Source organism: Coenobita brevimanus, chromosome 26 (assembly GCF_032717465.1).
Source record: "Coenobita brevimanus isolate Jiangsu-jjx chromosome 26, ASM3271746v2, whole genome shotgun sequence".
NCBI classification, from domain to species: domain Eukaryota; kingdom Metazoa; phylum Arthropoda; class Malacostraca; order Decapoda; family Coenobitidae; genus Coenobita; species Coenobita brevimanus.
Window position 1 is genome coordinate 41939177 of NC_136979.1, and position 15643 is coordinate 41954819.

Here is a 15643-nt window from a genome sequence, read left to right on the forward strand (position 1 = left end):
CTCAAGATAACAAAATTAGAATCATAATTTGTGAAGTTGTTTGGCTGTTCACATAGAGGTCAGCATCAAATTATTAAAGAAAAGATGTGGTAAATCTATCTATATATATCTGTCTCTTTATTTACCTATAGCCAGATTCCATAATCCCATAAAGGGTGGCCATTTGTCTATGAGTTAGTTGTTTTACGGGGAGGGGGACTTACCCTCCGCCAGCCCACTTCTTGACACGTAGGGAACACGTATGGGTTGGTTATATGGTTACCACTTAGCACTGTAAATGACCTCCTGGCTTACAGGAAATCACCAGGCTTGTCAGTCGATGTAAAGCCACCTGAACAGGAAACAAGAGTAATAAAAAATGACAGGAAAGATGGAAAGAAAGGGAAGAGAGGAGGACAGACACAGAAAAAGAATGATAAAGGTGAGGGAAGAAGTAGGCAGCACTACATCAAGTGTGTGGATGATGGGCACCACCACCTACCACCAGGAAATAATACCAGTAGCTATGTTTGGTGTGTTGGGATTTTCATTGTGGGTAGCAGTTATTTTTATGTTCTTTACTTTTTTAAGAAGGATATGAGGAAAGAGTGATAAAATGTAAAGTTATTGTGGGTAGCAGATAAATGAACTCCCTGAATTGCACAACAGATATAAAAAAATGTTTGAGTACTCCTGCTCGTGAGCATTTTGCAAAAATTTTGTATTTTACTTTAATGTATTTATTTCATAACTTTGTTTAATCTGTGTATGTAAATACTTTATTTATCATATACTGGGCTACATTTATATATACAGTATGTGTGTGTGTGTGTGTGTGTGTGTGTGTGTGTTGTGTTTTAACATCCCCATTATTTCCCGCTTCTGTGGGGAAATTTTTAGAATAGTGACTGATTTTGGCAGTACAGTATAAAAGTCTGTACAAGCCTTATTGTAGCAACTTCATATCCTGTCTTTTTTTGTTGTTGTTTTTTAGAAACTATTTTTTATTGTAACAGTAATATCACATCACTTTTGTACCACTGTTTCTCTCTTTCTCACTCTGTCTCTGTCTGTCTGTCTGTCTCTCTCTCTCTCTCTCTCTCTCTTTTATATACAGTATTTTTAATGTAACAGTAATATCAGTACCATTTTTCCACCACTGTTGTCTCTTGACCTTATTCTGACTGATTTTATGGCTTTGATCTCATTTAATTTCATGTAGCTTGCTGCAGATTTACCCAGCTTAAAAGCTGCTTACATTTTCTTTAACACAGCTTTACAATTTTATTTGAGTCTCGTTCCAGGATGACTGAAATTAATTTTTGTCTTACATATGCTCTGCTTGGTATTGTTGATATTTTGGCTTCATGCACTGTCATCTTTCTCTGCACACTGTATACACTTGGACACTAGGTGAAAAATCCATTGTTTCAGACAGTTTCTTGACATCTTTTGCTGTACAATGGACAAAAGTCCTGTTGCTTTGTCTGCTTGTATGTCCATGAACTTTAAAAAATGAGTCTTGTAAATCCATAGCACTCAGCACTAGAGAGACAGACCTTTGGCCAGATTAAGTTTTCAGTGTTGGTTGATGCAGTTTTACAAGACTAATTTGTAAATTCTGTGGAATGAGAAACAGGATAGGTGATAGTAATTTTATTGCAGATAATGCTATACAGAGTACAGTAAAGTAGCTGTATAATATTGCTTATACTAGAACAGATTTGTAAATTCAGCACAGTTTTTCCTGTTTCACTAATATGATATTTATTAACTGGGAGAAGGAGATTTTCTTAGTACAGTATACAGTGAAACACAAGTTAACACAATGTGTATTGGCTGTTAACAGAGTAACATCAGCATCAATACTCAAAGACTTACTGGTGATGAACCATACTATCTCAGAGTACCAGAGCTGTGTGGTGCTGTTAACAAGTAGTGGGTACTGCTTAGCTTTATAGATGTAATTATTTGTGTCACAAGAATAATCATTACCCATTTACTGCACTGTAAATACCTACTGGGAACCATATTCTCTTCGGCCTGGGGGGCTTTCTGGCACCTCTTCCTTAATCATTTATCTGTCGAGTCAGTAGAGATGGTTTCCTGTTCCAGTGGATGCAAGTTCAAATCCTGGCTGGGGCAGGGAACAGTTTAATGTCTTTATATTGCACTGACATAGATTTTATTGATCTGCCAATGACTCCCCAACATTAAAACACCCAGCTAATACCAGTACACCAGTCCTGTATGAGACAGCCCTAGCATGTACAGTATTCAGTATGGACGGAGGGCGTCAGCACCTGGGGTGACATATCGAGATGTATGATACGCAGGAGGATTGTTGGGCCTGGGGGAGCAGACTGTTAATATTTGCCCAGAGTTGTGTACGTGAAATATATTCAGGGTCCCCCAGGAGGAAAGAGCTTAACTTTGGGATATAATAGATGAGGAAATTCTAAGCAAAAAATTGTGATATGAATATATGTCCAAATCACAACTGTTATGGAACTACAGTTACTGATGATCTTATGGGCAAAATATGAAGGAGACCATCATTGCCCAAAAGGTCATCAGTAATATATATATATATATATATATATATATATGTATGTATAGTAGGTAATTATGGCACTCCAATCGGATTGAGCCGGTGAAGGTTTATATCCAAAGGGTGGTTGAGGTTTATTCATCAAGTAATGCCACTCAGGGATGAGTGAGGCTGATCACTCTCATCTTAAATGTCAGGACCAACTTGCCTAGCCCCGGGCTCCTACGCTCCTCATGGGGCAACATAGGATTAGATGATGGATGGATATATATATATATAGGTATGTATGTATGAAAGGATGCCAGCTGTAGATCCGAATGAAATACTGTATAAAACTGAAGATCGGGAAAAGGAGATAAGGTGCTTGCACCATATATTTGATTTATTGATGTGATGTTTTGAGGAATCCAAATCTCATCCTCAGACATAACTGAAATATGTGAAACACCTTTAGAAAAAGGAAAAAAGTTACAGAACCACATACAGTTAGGTATAAGATAAAAAAGGAAGGTAAAATTTAAAAATAAATAAAAATCCTTCAACTTATCTTACATAGGATGTACATTGGAGAAACCCTTCCTTGATATATTAGTCCATAGACATGTATTTAGCTGTAGTGTCTCTGTCTACAGGAAGAATATATTTACAGGGCTTGGTCTGAACATTTTTCCTTTGTACCCAGAATCTTCAAAATCAACTCCATCAAGACCTTAATATTTAAATGGTATAATATTTACTCAGACTAGTTATCTTTTCATGTGGAAATTAATAGACTTTGAACATATTTCTTGAATAATGGGTATCCTCTTTTCCATTTTGAAAGTGCTGTATGTAATTTTCTGGATATAACATATTCCAGAGTGCAAACCAGGTTTGTTTAGTTTCCAAACAGGTCATTTACATCAGTCTCCCTTACTGTGGACACAACAGTTTTCATATCACAAAAGAGTTGAATAGGTTGTTCAGTGCAGTAGTAGTAGTAGTAGTAGTAGTAGTAGTGGTAGTGGTAGTAGTAGATGTTCCCTAGGCAGTCTGGCCGAACAGTCCCGAGTCCCTAAAGAAGGCCACGGCTGTGACCTAGCTTTCCTGCAGAGCTCTCAAGGAGTGTATGTTGTGTTGTTGGCACAGATGACTATGTGCAGTGCAGTCTTCCATAATGTGCTTAATGGTATGGGGTGCTGTGTTGCATCCTGGACAGGCTTCAGCAATGGAGTTATCCAGCCTCCTCTAATAGCTCATGAGGGTTGGATGATGCCCACATCTCAGCCTGATCAGTCACGAGGGAGATAAGATTCAGAAGGGTGGATATCAGGAGGTTGTGCATGCAGCAGTGTGTTGTCTTCAAGTGACTGAATGGAGTGGCAAGTGATTTGAGTATGAATATGTTTCTGGAAGCTGGTTTGATGCAGGCGAGGGGGGAGAGATGACAGTACTGTATTTGTGTATGATATTGTGTGCTGGGTGTTGTTTTGATGTTCCTTGGTGTGTGTGGATGTGCTGCCATGTAGTGTAGTCGATGTTGTGGGTTTGTTTAGGCTGTAGCAAGAATTTATGTGCTTTTCGTGTCTAGATGATCCTTAGCTTTGAGGACTTCGGTTTCTTGGTGTAGGTGGTCTGTAGTTGAAGTAGCTGTGCAGCCTGTGATTATTTTTAGAGCTTTGTTCTGTATGGTCTGTAGAGTGTTGTAGTTTGTTTCATTAAGGTTAGAAGCCCAAGCAGGGCTTGTGTAGTTCATGCTGAAGGTATATATTGTTTGTATACTGTGGTGGTGGTTTCTTTATTATTCAGTGTTTTGTGTCTTGCTTTGAGTAGATTAGTTCTAGGTTCATTTAGGTTACTTCTTGCATTCATGGCCTTGTGATACTCTTGTGTGTGGTTCCTCCAGTGTGTATTCTATACAAGCTGAGTTGCAGTATTTTTATTTATTTATTTTATTTTATCTTACTTTCTAGGAAGGACTAACAAAGAGACTGTATGTGAGTGAGATGGAAGGGGGGAGAGGGAGGGGGAGGCTGAGGATGAGATGGAGGGATGGAGTAGAGAGGTACTGTATATGAGAAGGGGAGTGGAAGTTGGGGAGAGGGCAGCAAAATGGCAGGGGACAGGATGACATGGAGGTGATTTCTCTGTAGCCACCCCTTACAGGATTAAGATGTCTGGCTATAGATAGATAAAAAGGTAGATTTTGTAAAATTATATATACATAAATATATATATATATATATATATATATATATATATATATATATATATATACATAAATATATATATATATATATAGAGAGAGAGAGAGAGAGAGAGAGATACAGTATAGATATATATATATACATAGCTATATATAATTTTGTAACTTTCCATTTTCTAGTTATGTTGCATATACTTTAGATACCTGGTATGCGTGAGGATTAGGATATATATATATTTTTTTCATTAAAACCAAAAGAAGATGAGGTACTATATACCAGATACGGAAATATACCAAATTGATGGAGGAGGTGCTAGAGAGGCTCCATAATTAATAGGAATATTGCCCAAGGAGGTGTGACACTTAGGGTAATAAAGAATATGGATCATTTAAAGACCATGGCTGACCGCTTTCCCACTCCGGCAGATGTTGATGAGTGCCAGACAAGCCCTTGTGGTGCTAATGCTGTTTGCATCGACAGTATTGGAAGCTACTCATGCCTTTGCCTCGAAGACTACACTGGTGACCCTTACTCAGGATGTGTTGGTAAGGAGTATCTCCATTCTTCTGTTTCCACCCCATATGTTTAGTCTGAGATGGAACAAGGCTCCTAGAGGCTTGAATGGTGTGTAAAGAAGTGTCTGTCTTATTTCATTGGGCATGCTGTTAATAATTCTCTCTCTCTCTCTCTCTCTCTCTCAATCTTGTTTCAGTCAGCAGGTAGGTGGGGAAGAAAAGTTAGGATGATGTTGATAGTAATGTCTTTACCTGGGTTTCTGTTCCTCGAGGTCAGTTTTGGTTTGAGCCAAGCAAACAGAACTTACGTAGAGAAATAGAGAATGTTATCATTAATTTATATTGTGCAAGAAATTCCATTTATGTTTATATATTACAGTTGCAGTAACATTTCAAAGTACAGGTACAACACCAATTTTCTGGCAGTGTATGGTCCGACACCTTTTTCAATCCAGCCAGCATTATGAGAGGACACGTGAAATTCCTGTGCCTGTCAAACTCATTTACTGGGCGGCCACAAGTAATGTTGAATGTAGTGTGTGATCACTTGGATTGCCTACACTTTATGTCTTGGTGATGATCCTTGTATTTTGTATGATTCTTATTTCATTTAACTTATATTTAGCCCTAGCTATGGCTTTCAAAAAGGTGCAAGTGTCAGTGGTGGTATCAAGTGTAAACACAAGCTTATTTCAGTAGTCAAACCTTGATCAGTGGTAATTGGTCTGCCATATTGCCACAGTGATGAGACCCCTCAATGACCAAATACGTTTTGTTTCGTTTCGTTTTTAAAGGCTCCAACATGCTTGCATGTGTTGGCCTTGGTCACCTAATGGCAGCTCTCCACGCTGCACGATCCATTGCAGCCTCCCTGTTCAGTCCCTTAACCCTGAGGTCACACTTAATGACCTCATCCCATGTCTTTCTCGGTCTACCTCTCATAACCCCACCCCCAGTATTAACACTTCTCACCTTCCTCACCCAATTATCATCCCCCATCCTCTCCACATGTCCAAACCATCTCAATCTACCTCTCCTCATCACAACACCAATACACTCTCAACTCTTCCATCGTAAACCCAGCCCCTCCAGGCCTTGGACGCAGGGACGCACTGCACATCCACCTAATCATTGTCATTTCTGTACGTCTGAGCCGGCGAATATCTTCCTCCTTCACTGCCCAGGTCTCACTACCATACACCATTACATTCCTAACACATGCTGTATACAAAGACCCCTTAGCACGTAGGGAGAGTCCTCTCAATGTCAGAAGAGGCAAGAGCTCCCTGAACTTCTTCCAACCACTTCTCACCCTAGCCACGGAGCTAGCTCCAGCCCCACCTCCAGCACGCAACATGTCTCCCAAATAACAAAACTCTTCCACACACTCAAGAGATTCACCAGCAAGTTCAATCATTTCACGTCTGACAATCTCCACCTGCTCACCCCGACACACCATACACATAAAATCAGCATTATCTCGCAGTCTACCTCTGATACCACTACATCTCTTATGCACCCATTTATCACACACACCACACAAGATGGAATTATTTCCCACGCCCTTGTGGCAAACAGCACACGGCCACTCTCCCTCATATTTGACAGTACCGCCACCAACCCTAGAGATCATCACTTTTGTTTTATCTGCATTTACCCTTAAACCTTTGTGCCCCATACCATCTCTCCACTTCCTAAACCTTTCCTCCGCCTCCCTTTCGTTCTCTGCAATCAACACCATATCATCAGCATACAACAACTCCCACGAGAGTCCATTTCTAAGGTCACATGAAAGGGCTTCAAGTACCATGATAAACAACATGGGACTCAACATTCACGGAAAACTCATTACTCAAATCTCCATTCACTCTTACCTGGGTGTGAGCATCCACATACATAGCCATAACCACCCTAACCAGCCACTCCTCCAAGCCAAGCTTTCTCATTGCCCACTTCACCATCTCTCTAGGGACTCTGTCAAAGGCCTTTTCCAAATCAACAAAAACAAAATAAAGATCCCTTCTCCTACCAATATATTTTTCCTGAAGCTGACGAATCAGTGGTCCCCCTACCTGGCATAAACCCAAACTGCATCTCATCAATATTCACTCTTTCTCTAATCATGCCTTCTAAAACTCTCTCCATTACCTTCATTATCTGATCTAAAAGCTTTATACCTCTATAATTTCCTCTTTCCAGGGCATCACCCTTCCCTTTATACACATTTACAGTTACACTATTCATCCAATCATCTGGGACAACACACTCATAAATAATCCTATTTATCAAGTCAGTGACTAAACTCACCCCTGTATCGCTTGAGGCCTTCAACATTTCGGCAGTCAACCCAGACACACCTGCTGTCTTCCCCACCCTCATCCTGCCTATTGCCTCACTCACAGTAGCAGTATCAATCAAAGGCCAAGGGCCAGACACAGGATCTGCTGGCTCCAAACCTTCCCTGTCCCAGTCAAACTCCTCATTCAACAACTGGTTATAATGCTTTCTCCATGCATCTTTAATATCCTCACTGTTCACCACTACCCTTCCTTCATCATTCTTCACACACTGCTCACCTATAGTATCCTGATTATCCCTCTTCACTTGACCTGCCACCCTAAATATCATATTTTTCCTTTCCCCATAATTTAGGTTATCAAGTAATTGTCTCTGTGACTCAGACTTTGCCCTGTATACCTCTCTTCTAGCCCTACGCTTGGCAGCCAAATATTCCTTTTTGCTACCACCCGTCTTTCATTCCCGGAAAAGCCTTCTTTTTTCCTTAACTGCAGCTTCTACACCCTCATCCCACCACCAAGTTACTTTATGTCTTGGTGGTCCTCTTGTCCAACCGCATGTTACATCAGCAACTCTCAAGAAATTGTTCTTGAGGGCTCTGTACTGTTCATTAACGCCTCTATGTACAACTCCCTGTTCAGCCACCACTCTCCTCAACTTGCTATAGAAGGCATCCCTTACTACTTGGTTTTTCAACTTCCATATTTTCCTCCTAGATATATAAGTCCTCTTTTTCATCACTTGTTCTTTAAGCACCATATCACAAATCAATAGTTTGTGCTGCTGCACACACTCCTCACTTCCTATAACTTTAACATCCCTCACTAACTGGGACAGGGAAGGTTTGGAGCCAGCAGATCCAGTGTCTGGCCCTTGGCCTTTGATTGATACTGCTACTGTGAGTGAGGCAATAGGCAGGATGAGGGTGGGGAAGGCAGCAGGTGTGTCTGGGTTGACTGCCGAAATGTTGAAGGCCTCAGGCGATATAGGGGTGAGTTTAGTCACTGACCTGATAAATAGGATTATTTATGAGTGTGTTGTCCCAGATGATTGGCTGAAGAGTGTAATTGTAAATGTGTATAAAGGGAAGGGTGATGCCCTGGAAAGAGGGAATTATAGAGGTATAAAGCTTTTAGATCAGATAATGAAGGTAATGGAGAGAGTTTTAGAAGGTATGATTAGAGAAAGAGTGAATATTGATGAGATGCAGTTTGGGTTTATGCCAGGTAGGGGGACCACTGATGCCATATTCATTGTTCGACAGCTTCAGGAAAAATATATTGGTAGGAGAAGGGATCTTTATTTTGTTTTTGTTGATTTGGAAAAGGCCTTTGACAGAGTCCCTAGAGAGGTGGTGAAGTGGGCAATGAGAAAGCTTGGCTTGGAGGAGTGGCTGGTTAGGGTGGTTATGGCCATGTATGTGGGTGCTCACACCCAGGTGAGAGTGAATGGAGATTTGAGTGATGAGTTTTCCGTGAATGTTGGTGTGCATCAGGGGTCAGTCTTGAGTCCCATGTTGTTTATCATGGTACTTGAAGCCCTTTCACGTGACTTTAGAAACGGACTCTTGTGGGAGTTGTTGTATGCTGATGATTTGGTGTTGATTGCAGAGAATGAAAGGGAGGCGGAGGAAAGGTTTAGGAAGTGGAGAGATGGTATGGGGCAAAAGGGTTTAAGGGTAAATGCAGATAAAACAAAAGTGATGATATCTAGGGTTGGTGGCGGTACTGTCAAAGACGAGGGAGAGTGGCCATGTGCAGTTTGCCACAAGGGCGTGGGAAGTAATTCCATCTTGTTCGGTGTGTGTGATAAATGGGTGCATAAGAGATGTAGTGGTATCAGAGGTAGACTGCGAGATAATGCTGATTTTATGTGTACGGCGTGCCGGGGTGAGCAGGTGGAGATCGTCAGACGTGAAAGAATTGAACTTGCTGGTGAATCTCTTGAGTGTGTGGAAGAGTTTTGTTATTTAGGAGACATGTTGTGTGCTGGAGGTGGGGCTGGAGCTAGCTCTGTGGCTAGGGTGAGAAGTGGTTGGAAGAAGTTCAGGGAGCTCTTGCCTCTCCTGACATTGAGGGGGCTCTCCCTACGTGCTAAGGGGTCTTTGTATGCAGCGTGTGTTAGGAGTGTAATGCTGTATGGCAGTGAGACCTGGGCAGTGAAGGAGGAAGACATTCGCCGGCTCAGACGTACAGAAATGACAATGATTAGGTGGATGTGCAGTGCGTCCCTGCGTCCAAGGCCTGGAGGGGCTGGGTTTACAATGGAAGAGTTGAGAGGTAGGATGGGACTGGAGTGTATTGGTGTTGTGATGAGGAGAGGTAGATTGAGGTGGTTTGGACATGTGGAGAGGATGGGGGATGATAGTTGGGTGAGGAAGGTGAGAAGTGTTAATATTGGGGGTGGGGTTATGAGGGGTAGACCGAGAAAGACATGGGACGAGGTCATTAAGTGTGACCTTAGGGTTAAGGGACTGAACAGGGAGGCTGCAATGGATCGTGCAGCATGGAGAGCCGCCATTAGGTGACCAAGGCCGACACATGCAAGCATGTTGGAGCCTTTAAAAACGAAAACTAACCTCCTATCGACCTTCTTAACCAGAAAATAATCTATCTGACTGCTATTTCCCCCAGACTCATACGTAATTAACCTACTGTCTCTTTTCCTAAAATATGTGTTGCACACAATCGTGTCCATTGCCTCCCCAAACTCGAGTATCCTTTCCCCTTCTGCATTCCTTAGACCATATGCACATGCCCCATACGCACAGCAACAATAAATGTTAATTAGTTCAAGGGGGAATTGCAAGACTTGGTGAGTGAGTTTGGAAGAGTGTGTAAGAACTGGAATCTAAAAGTGAATGTAGGGAAGAGCATAGTTGTGAGGCTGGATGGTGAGGAAATGGAAAACATGCCTGCATTTAAGTACTTGGGTTGTGTGATGAGTAAGGATGGAAGTGTAGAGAGTAAAGTGCTTTAAAAGGTACAGCAGGGAAGAAAGGTTACTGGTTCCTTGAAAGGTGTGGTAAAAAGTAGGGAAGTGGGAATGGAAGTAAAATAGTTGCTGCATGATAGTATTGTAATACCAGCTCAAACATTTGGAAGTGTAGCTTGGACCTTGCTGGAAGGACACAAGTCAAGAGTGAGGACAGTGGAAATGAGTTACCGTTATTTGAGAGGAGCATGTGGAGTTGGAGTGACAAACTGTCAAATGAGGACGTGAAAGAGCTTTATAGTTTGATGTGGATGTAATTGAAAGCATTAGGAGAAACACGTTGGGGTGGTTTGGCCAAGTGAAGGGGATAGGGAGTGAGAGACTAATGAGGAGAGTACAATTATATGAGTGAAGTGGAGGGGGGGAGAGGTAGGGGGGACCAAGGATGAGATGGAGGGATGGGAGTGGAGAAATATATAAGAGTGGAGGATGTGAGTTGGGGGGGCAGTGTAATGGCAGGGAACAGGGTGACTTGGAGATGATTTGTTTGTGGCCACCTCAAATGGGATTAAGGTGTCTGGCAGTGGATAGACAGATAAATTGATAGGTTCAGGGCCTACAAGTTTACATCCACTTTTTTCTCTGATACCCAAATAACAACCCCTAAAAATACAGGAGGGACTTGATCAGCAGTATTTACACTGATTCAACTGCTCTTGATCATGAACCAGACAATCTTTTTCTCATATTTCTCCTAACTTAGTGAATCAGCATTGTTATCGCTGCATTTTGTCTGGGAATATAAAATTTTCACAATTAACTATTCCTAACCGTCAATTTCTCTTCCTGTGAATACAACACTTCTTATAACCATTTTTTGTTCTTTTAGTTTAGTTTGTCTTTAATACTAAATTACCACTTGAATTTATTCTTAATTACTACTACTGTACAGTCAAATCAGAATCTTATTTCCATCACTGGTATCTGCTGAGACACTTTATAAGTGAGTGTGGTACACATAAAGCATTATTACATTTCATGATTGTTTGCATGTGGAAGACAGTCATCTCAGAGCACGCCATCGCCATAATAACCGTTATGTAGCAACCCATTGACGCACCACGCTGGCCACCCATATCTTCATGTATATTTTCACTCACATGTCTGGTCATGGTCGGGTATTAACAGCTATTTGGGGGGGATTTAATGCAGTAAGGCATTTTTATTATGCTAAAAACAAAATCAATAAAGCAGGATAAGGTAGAATTGTTGAAAAATCTGGACCATGGTGTTCCCATACAGAAGTTGTGTGACACGTAGTATTAGTTCATCAGCTGCTTATGATATAAAGAAGCAAAGGGGGAAAAAAAGAAGCAAATGAACATTAGAAAAACTATGAAAGATGGTAAGTGTACAGTACTAAGCTAGATCTAGTGATGATGGAGTGGTTTTGACAGCATTGGAGTAATGAAGTGGACTTGTCATGTTGCTTGATAATGAACCTGGCTAAGATGTTCCCTAAAGAATTTAAATACAACATGAATGTGATTATGCTGAACGACAGTGGGTCAGAGATGTATTGTTGCTTTATTGCATGTGACCTCTGTTGGTCACTGTGGAATAACTGTATGTGAAAAGTGTGACTTCAGTTAGTCCGACAAAGTGGTTCATCCGGCTAGATTCCGGATCCAGGGTTGCCGGAAAATTGGTGTTGTACCTGTAATTGTTTCTGGATGAGATAGCACAGTCAGGGAATCAGGTTTCTTCTAAGGTCTAGTGAATACATTCTCGAAGTCAAAACATCTGAGAAACACATTAATTAAAATAAGACTTTGGTTAAATTTAGTTAGTTTGTCCGACTTTTTGGACAAAACTAGAAAATATTTAATTCATTGGCTGTACCATACCTGTAGTATTCTCTTTGATACTGATTGTATGAGTTGCTACCCAAAAGTTCCAGTAATTTTAACCGAGGGAGCAAACCGTTTGCAGTTTTGCCTTTTGCCGCTAGGAGGAATCAGCAGCACCCCTTATGCGTCAGTGTGGCCCCGGCCGTGTCTGTGAGTGGACTTGTTGTTGAGCTACACATGCTGTTGTAACGTGGTGTGTAGGTAGTTTGGCGGTTTTGCAATGGCGGACCTCATGGAACAAAGAACCTGCATCAAGTTCTGCTTCAAGATCAGCAAGATGGCTGCAGCAACTCACCGGTTGCATCAGCAAGCCTTTGGTGACAATGCCATGTCCCAAAGCAGAACATTTTTCTGGTGCAAGCGGTTCAAGGAAGGACAGACGTCTGTTGAAGATGATGGCCGTTGTGGACAACCGTCAATGGCAACACCACCAGAAAACGTTGGAAATGTTTGTCAACTTATCCTTGCAGAACATTGACGAAATATCCATGATGTTTTTGATATTGTTGGACTGTCATACGGGAGCGTGCAATGCATTTTGTCGGATGTGTTGGGCATGAGATGCATCGCTGCAAAATTTGTGCCAGGACTGCTGAGTGACGAGCAGAAGGCACATCATGTTTCAGTTTGCAGGAAGCTCAAGAATCAGGTCAGAGATGATGCCACCTTCATCTCCAAGGTCATAACTGGTGATGAATCATGGGTTTATGGTTGTGACCCGGAGACAAAGCAGCAGTCATCGCAATGGAAGTCTCCCAATTCACCGAGGCCGAAAAAAGCACGTCAAGTTCGCAGCAATGTCAAGTCGATGTTGATCGTTTTCTTCGATATCCAAGGAATTTGTCCCACCCAGTTAATCAGTCAGCGAAAAGTTTTGCTGTGAAGTCTTGCATCTTCTGAGGGAGAGCATCCGCCACAGATGTCCAGAACAGTGGAAGAACAAGGACTGGGTCCTGTATCATGACAACGCCCCTGCCCACTCATCAATTGTGACCTGGCAGTTCCTGGCTTCCACTAACATGGTAGTCGTTCCCCACCCACCCTACTCGCCTGACCTTGCCCCCTGCGACTTTTTCCTGTTTCCCAAGCTGAAATTACAACTGAAAGGGCATCGATTTGACTCGATTGAGGAGATCCAGACAGAATCACAGGAGTGCTTAAGACCATCACGCCTGAAGCCTTCCAGGGATGCATGGACTCGTGGAAAAAACACTGGAACCACTGTATACATGCCCAAGGGGACTACTTTGAAGGTGGCAGTGAGAACTAGGAGGTAAGGTAACTTATTTTCCTACATATTCAAATTATTGGAACTTTTGGGTAGCACCTCGTATACTCTGTTGCTTTCAAAACCCCTCAGCCTAACTTTTGTCATTCTCTCCATCTTTCAGACATTGATGAATGCAGGTCCTTGGATCGTCCTTGTGGTATAAATGCCTTGTGCCAAAATACTGAGCCAGGATACACTTGTGTCTGTCCTCAGGGTTATACACCAAGGCCTACACCACAGGTTGCTTGTGAACAGGTCAGTGTGTACTGTAGCATATACTCATGTTCTATTATTAACCTCTTCACTGTGATTACTATTTAAAATTTATTTTTATTTATTTTTTTGCTACCTTGAGGCAAGTAAATTCAGTTTTGGAGAGACTTTTTAAATTGCAGGAGATACAGATAGCCACCATTAACCCCATCACTCGTAGATATCTGTTGTGAGTTGTATAAAATCACATGAAGATAGCGAGAATAAGTTACAGTATTGCATTGCCAGATCAAAGGGGTTAAAACTGAGAGAACAAAGATGTAAGCAGATCCATAATTTAAAGCCATCAGTTTCAAAATACTTTTCTGGATATTAAATGGCTTTACTGTGGTCTTTATAATGCAGTTAGCAGTGAAATTGAAAGACCGGACTTCATTTTATTTTCCATCCAGTTTTTCAAAAATTATGTCAAGTTGAGGTTTGTCTTCCTCTACACTATTTCTGTTTTTATAACTTAGCTGTCAGTCTCTGTTACAACACTCTTTCCTCTCACTAGGTACGAAAGGTTTATTATTTTTCCTTAGCTAGAGTGAACACAGTTATTGTACAGTATTGTAAACACTGTATTGACTTCTTTCATGTATGTGGTAGTATTAACTTTTTCCAATATTATTGCCAATTCTTATGCAATGTGTATCAGAACTGTGGAGGAAAAGGGTCTCTCACATTATCGCATCCTTTTCTTACACTGCCATTAGCAACCTGCCTCTGCATAATCTCATCCTCCAAACTCTTCTTTCACCTGTAATGTTACCCACTCTCTACCAGGTCTTCTCATTGCATTTCATCATCACATATACAGCTTATAGTATATTCTGTCTCCATGTAGGCAGTTCATTTATATATATTTTTTCAACAGACTGATGTAAAAATCGTGTGCAGCTCTGATTTTGACTGTGTGAACAATGCTGAATGCCGTGACAACCAGTGCTCTTGTCGTGAAGGATTCAGTGCAGTTGGTGCTGAGTGCCGGGATGAGGATGAGTGCAGATTGTCTCCCTGTGGCCCCAATGCACAGTGCCAGAATATCCCAGGCAGCTTCCAGTGCACATGTAACTTTGGCTTCATTGGCAATCCTCCTGACACAGACTGTAAAGGTGAGCATTGCTGAATGTCTGGTTGGAACAGAAGTTAGTAATTAAGATGCTGCTGTCATATAATGGTGATATAAGGAGTAATAACTTTTTGAAAGATAAATACATGTATATATATTTTTGCGCAGTAATTTTGAGCATGGCTTCATCTGTTCTGAAATACAGTATTCAGTTGCTAACCAGTACTAACATCCATTATCTTCTGAAATTGCAAGATCACTAACATGACTAACTTCAAAAACAGTATTTGTATTTGCCATCATAGCACATTTTGTAGCAGCTCTGCATATTCTTTGTGTTTGATCTTACAATGATCCCAGTGGCTGTGCATGTAACCGCATGCTGCTTCTTTAATTTTGCAATTAACATTAATGCTGAATGTTCACAGATGAACTTGCTGCTAGCTCTGCTGTAATTCACAGATAATTAAAATGTAAATATTTCTTAATCATGATTTAAGGCAAATTCATACAAAAGCTTAATTTTAGTTTTTTATTGTACCAATGTGCCTCTATAGCCAACTTCATGGCAGTTATCGTCATGGTAATTTTTTGTGCATTTCAAGAGGCAGTACTTTAACCCTTTTGGCCCAGTATCATTGTCTGTACCAGTTTTATTCAGCTTCGAGCATCC

General features: G+C 41.2%; 1 protein-coding gene across 1 annotated transcript in view; it reads left to right on the plus strand.

The window, feature by feature from the left end:
* Positions 1 to 15643, plus strand: part of dpy (fibrillin-like protein dumpy) — a 442341-nt gene that overhangs the window by 160458 nt on the left and 266240 nt on the right. Inside the window, 3 exon segments of the mRNA XM_080267992.1 lie at positions 5142 to 5261; positions 13765 to 13898; positions 14776 to 15013. Of these exon segments, the coding sequence (XP_080124118.1) occupies positions 5142 to 5261; positions 13765 to 13898; positions 14776 to 15013 (492 nt within the window).